Source organism: Heptranchias perlo, chromosome 13, assembly GCF_035084215.1.
Source record: "Heptranchias perlo isolate sHepPer1 chromosome 13, sHepPer1.hap1, whole genome shotgun sequence".
Lineage (NCBI taxonomy): Eukaryota > Metazoa > Chordata > Chondrichthyes > Hexanchiformes > Hexanchidae > Heptranchias > Heptranchias perlo.
Genome location: NC_090337.1, coordinates 7,134,426 through 7,140,425, shown reverse-complemented (window position 1 = coordinate 7,140,425; position 6,000 = coordinate 7,134,426). Strand labels below are relative to the sequence as shown.

General features: G+C 42.2%; 1 protein-coding gene across 4 annotated transcripts in view; it reads right to left on the bottom strand.

Annotated features, from left to right (window-relative positions):
• Nucleotides 1-471: 471 nt before the first annotated feature.
• LOC137331244 (AP-2 complex subunit mu) overlaps nt 472-6,000 on the bottom strand; it is a 46,818-nt gene continuing 41,289 nt past the window's right edge. For all 4 annotated transcript variants that reach the window (XM_067994892.1, XM_067994893.1, XM_067994891.1 and 1 more), the window contains exons 9-11: nt 4,617-4,714; nt 3,121-3,232; nt 472-1,830 (exon numbers count right to left, since the gene is read on the bottom strand). In XM_067994892.1, the coding sequence (XP_067850993.1) occupies nt 1,696-1,830; nt 3,121-3,232; nt 4,617-4,714 (345 nt within the window). In that variant the 3' untranslated portion in view covers nt 472-1,695. The remainder of the gene's footprint in view (nt 1,831-3,120; nt 3,233-4,616; nt 4,715-6,000) is intronic.

Sequence of the window (6,000 nt, the reverse complement as noted above, 5' to 3'; positions counted from 1 at the left end):
CCCATGAACAATGACCCACTCGGGTGAGAGGAAAGGGTCACCAGTGGAGACAGACTTAAGAGGGCAAGGTAACACATTCACATTTATATGGCTTCTTTCACTCCGCCAAATCTCCCCAAGCACCTTACAGGGGGTGCGGGAAGCAGGAGAGCAGTCACGAGAGATAGAAACATAAGGAACAAGAGGAGACCATTCAGCCCCTCGGGCTGCTCTGCCATTCAATTAAATAGCTGATCTGCATCTCAACTCCATATCCCTTGATATTCTTACCCAACAAAAATCTCTCTCAATCCAGAAGTCTTCAGATGACTGAGGGCAACAAGGAGGAAAGTAGAGGTTTCTGAAGATGGGAAGAAAGGTAAAGTGCAGTGACAAGGTTTACTGAGGGCGTATGAGCTGGGGAGCATAGGAATTGACAAAACAGAATAAATTCCCCAATCCACATTTTTAAAAAAAAGGTCCAACAATCTGTACCGATTCTGTATGGTTTATTAAGATTAACTGGACGATCACAGAAGTTGCCAAAGAGATCACACCATCAAGCAAAAGGATTTACAGGCCAGAGTCTTCCACATTCATCCTTTTAAGACTTTCCTTCTCTTAAAAATGGTGCAGGTTTGGGTCAGCGACTGACAGAAATCGCCATGATCACACACACTCACAGCTCAGGCCCATGGTCATGGGCCATGACCCATGTAGGAATACACAACCGTCGTGCTGCAATGTAAAGTTATGTGCACCAAACTACTTTCATGGAGGGAGGGTGAACAAGTGGAAACCAGAGTGACAGAGAAAATGCCACATGGACTGGAAGGGACCACCAATTAACCAACTCTTTTTTAAAAAAAACAATCGAGTCACTCTGGTTCCAGGCTCACTTTGTCCTTCCTGAATAAAGGTTCTGGTCATTATGCTCGGGATTAGTTAAGATGTGTACAGCTTATTATTTCACGAATGGATAAAGTACATATTTCTCCTCTCGAATCAGTTAACTTCATACAGATACACCCCTCGGGCCCCTTCCTCAAATACTTCGGATTTTAATCGTTCATGATGTCCGCGTGTACGGTGCCATCTGCCGAATACACCTTGTTCAGTGGCCGTCACTGCAAAAGGTCGCTAGTGATTTCACAAAAAAAAGTCAGCCAGTGAACTGCCACTTGCGTGCTCTCTCTCACCATCGCATTAACCAAAGAAAGACAGTAACAGTTTGACGAGAACTTTTTGGTCATGAGATAATAAAAAAAGACACTGCAGCAACTCCACCACAGCTCGAAGGAAGGGCAAGCAGTGCCTCTGATTGCACAGAACATTCATTACAACATTGCTATCAGTACACAGTTCAATCTCTACCAGTTACGTCCAGTTACATTCTATATTCTATGGAACTACAATATGTATACATAGTTGGAAAACACATTTTATGAGCTGAATGTGAAGGACATAAAACGGGAGCTGCTTTGAACGTTGGGCATCGTCAATGGGGAGTACAATAAAAAAATCAACCGAAATGAGGCGAAAGCAGGATTGTGTCTCGACTGGGTCTCCATTGTTGGTGGTGCAGCCACAACCGTATAATGTGGCTACTGCCGTCTCCAAGGCAACGTCAAGTGCACTGTGTAGTGGCCAACAAGGAGAGTGTTCCGATGTGTTTCGGTGGGTGCCGCGGTGGAGCTGACAGGTTAAGCCCTGCTCTCAGCACCTGGTCTCGTAGATCCCGCTTCGCCCGATGTACCGGACCCATTTTATCACGTCATGGTCGCTGTAGTTCAGCTTTGGCTCGAACACTTTCAGATACCGCACCTTCAGCCCAGACGGAGCGAACGGAACCTGCGCACAGTAACGGCAAGGTTGATTAGCAGGTAAAGAGGGTGGAGGTTTAAAAAACAGCAAAGCTCACTTTGGCCTGCAGAGCAAGACATTTACATCAGGCTGCTGTGACAGTAGAGGGAAACTCATAATATCCTGCAGGAAAAAGAGAATTTGAAAAAACATCTAGACAATTAAGAGGGTGATCTCATTGAAGTATTTAAGATGATTAAAGTGGAGTTGATAGGGTACGGTGAGAGAAACTATTTCCTCTGATGGGGAGAGTCCAGATCAAAAAGGGGCATAACCTTAAAATTAGAGCTAAACCGGTCAGAGGTGATGTCACAAAGCACTTCTTCACACAAAGGATAGTGGAAATCTGGAACTCCCCCCCCCACAAAAATCTGCGGATGCTGGGGGTCAATTGAAAATGTCAAAACTGAGATTGATAGATTTTTTGTTAGGCAAGGGTATTAAGGGCTTATGGAATCAAGGTGGGTGGATGGAGTTAAGATATAGATCAGCCATGATCTAACTGAATGGCAGAACAGGCTCGAGGGGCTGAATGGCCTATTCCTGGGTCCTATGTTCCTATAAGGGATATTAAAGCTAATAGCAAACGGTTTTATAAATATATTGAGAAAGAATGTTAAAGGGGAATGTGGGCCCATTAAAAACAGATGCAGGTGAGATTAAGGAAATGACAGCCTGTTAAGTGAGTACTTGTATATTTTCCACAGTGGAGGTACAGGACAAAATACCAGCAGGATAAGGGAACCTAAAAAATAATTTTTTGGGGGGGAAAAAAAGAGGAACAGTGGACTTGACACAAATTTTTAAGAATTTGAATGGAGAAAATAATAGGACTTAAGATATGCAAATCTCCAGAACCTGATGGTTTCCAGCTCAGGGTAGTAAAAGAAATGGGTGAGAAAATTACGGATGCATTAGTCGTAATTTTCCAAAGCTCTTCAGATTCAGAAACTGTGCCCTTGGATTGGAAAAGCCACACCAATATTTAAGAGAGGAAGAAACCAGCTGGCTGAGGACTGGATCAGGCTCATCTGTGTTGCCTTCCAAGAAATAGTTTGTTGATGTTCACTGTCTAGGCTCACACATGGAGAATTGACATCAAGATAGGAGGGAAAGAGTAAACATTTCAAATTTAACAAAATACATGGGTAATGTGCAGAGATGCATCTTTACAGGGATTATAGCATAAATGCAACATTCATTTGTTCTACAGAATTCTCAAGCGGTCAATAAAATGCACATTTACTTTAATGTTCTGCAGGCCACAATCATACTTGCCTCAAAATTCATGGAGATGGGTGGACGAGCCCATTTCTTTTTGTCGTTAGTGGGTAGAAGCTCAATCTCTGCACTGATCTGCGATTCCTTCATTCCTGCCATACGTTTAATCCTACGGGATGTTAGGGTAGGAAATTCATGAATGGCAACCTTCTGCTTTCCAAATTACACATTTAGGTGAGCTATCCTAAGTTACAAAATGGCAATTTACAAAGCATTCCACCACATACAGCTACAGCTACCTGACTACATAATATTCTGTTACCCATGACTCCACGTTATCTTATTACAGAACTGGTAATATAGTCACAGCTTTATATACTAGGCTTGGCAATATCACATCGTTCTAAAAAGGACAAAAATTAGTAGTCTTTGAATACTTCTACGGTGAGCCAAATACCAGCACTTTCAACTGAATGTTGATTCAGGTGACCTAACACTGAGAGGCACTGTTCCTCATCTGCAGAAACATCCATAGACAAATAAAGTGTATTACAGTACTCCAAATAGTACCACTAATCTGCAGCATTCAACATTACTTCATTTTACTTGAAATTAAACCTGCCCAATTAAAACAGTCCTTAATCACCTTTAAACAATGTGCACAGGGATTCAAACCTATTTTCTATTACTCATTATTGTAAAACATATTTAAGTTTTCTGTGAATTTTGTGCTCAGTGAAGGATTTTGGTGCATTTTACATTAAGCAATACAAGGCCATGGGGGAGATGCAGAGCAAAGCTCCCGCCACACAGACCCATCAGATGACCACCTCCTATTGAACATGTGAGCTATTTTTCCATTTCCTACATCTTGTGGCCTTTGAGTGAATTACGCACTTGTGCTGAATTTGGGGACAGTTTTGCATTGTAGGTCCATGTCCACCAGGAACAGCATGGAGAATGTTCTCAAGCTCATTTTACGTGGGACCCTAAACAGCCAGCAGACCAAGAGATCTTCATTCCATCAGTCTGGGCTGAATCTGAACTCAGGTTCTTGAGGTGAAAGGCCACTGCATCACCCAGTCCATCCCTAAACGATTTAGAAAAGATTTAAGCAACTTCACCCATGGATATGCTAATGCCAATCTTAATTGACAGCACACAGATATTTCATCGTGGTTATTTTGTTATAGAACTAGTAGAGTCAAGTTGACACTTGATAGCTCTGAGCACAGTTCAAAATTGTCCTCAAATTCAGTACAAATAGGCAATTCAAAGGCCACAAGATGTGGAAAATGGAAAAATATCCCACTGGTGCAATCGGAGGGGCTCTTCTGATGACCAGGTGTAGAGGGAGCTTTGGTCTACATCTAACTCATGCTGGATTTGACCTTTGAGTACTTAATGCAGACACGGGTGCTCAAATTTGGTATTTGCACTGGCTAGAATCCAAATTTTTAAACTCCTGGTACACTTTTAGCGACAAGTTGTGTCACACTACATGTATAACAGGGCAGTGTTTGAAGATTTAAATCCAGTTTAAGATCACTTACTTCCAAACAATTGCATTCTCACTAGCCTTGTACTTGGCTTTCCCTTTCATGCAGATGACCTGCACTCCACTGGTGTTGAGTGGGGTTGGAATACGCACCTGCAGGATAGAGCAGAACCTGTCAGAATACAAACCCAATGAATGGGTGGGGAGAGAGGAGATGATCACACAATTCCAGTTATGGACTACCTTGGTTAGAATCAAGTTACACCAGTCAAATACTCAAAACTATCAAATTCACCATCAGTTACAATTCAAGGGGAGAGACATTGGGGAATGCGATCGTTCCACAGTCGGTACAGACTTGGGTCAGTGATATCAAGGCTGCCTTTTGAAACCAACAATAATTCATTGTGATACTTAGCGGTAAAATAGGAAAGCAAGACTGGAATTTAAACAAGGAAAAAGGTGCAAATGGTAGAAAACTGAAATAAACACAGAAAATTCTAGAAATACAAGGTCACAGTACCTGTAAAAAAAGTGGAAAAAGTCACTGACATTTCAGATGTGTAACTCTTACTGAAGCTGCAGAGTTTCTTCAGTTTGGTTGAACAGCAACACTTGAATCCTCAACCTGTCTTTCCTCTTTACAGATGCTGACTGACCTGCATTTTGCTTTTATTGTAGTTTTTAAAAACTTCTTGTGGATAGGGTCGTTAGAGATTAGATAGACTGAACACACAGGTGGCAAGTCACGACTACAGGCTCATGACGGTTACAGGAAATTTCATGATGCATCTCCTGTTAAACTTACTAGAATATTAGTCTTTACCAAGGAAGAAGGTGCTGCCAGAGTCTCAGTAAAGGAAGATATAGTTAATTTTTAGCCCATCCAGTATCTTAAGAGGTACTAGAAAGGCTAGCTGTACTTAAAATAAGTCACCCGATCCGGATGGGATGCACCCTAGGATGCTGAGAGAAGTAAGGAGGGAAATTGCAGAGGTACTGGCCACAATCTTCCAGACATCCTTAGATATGGGGGTGGTGCCAGAGAACTGGAGAATTGAAAATGTTACACCCTTGTTCAAAAAAGGGAGTAAAGATAAACCTAGCAACTATAGGCCAGTTTAACCTGGGTGGTGGGGAAACTTTTGGAAATGATAATCCGGGACAGAATTAAACAGTCATTTGGACAAGCGTGGATCGATCAGGGAAAGCCAGCACGGATTTGCTAAAGGCAAATCGTGTTTAACCAACTTGATTGAGTTTTTTTGATGAGGTAAGAGAGGGTGGATGAGGGCAATGCAGTTGATGTGGTGTTTGATAACGCGCCACATGGTAGGCTTGCTATTAAGATTGCGGCCCATGGAATAAAGGAAATAGCAACATGTATACCGAATTGGCTAAATGACAGGAAACAGTAGTGGTGAGCGGTTGTTTTTCGG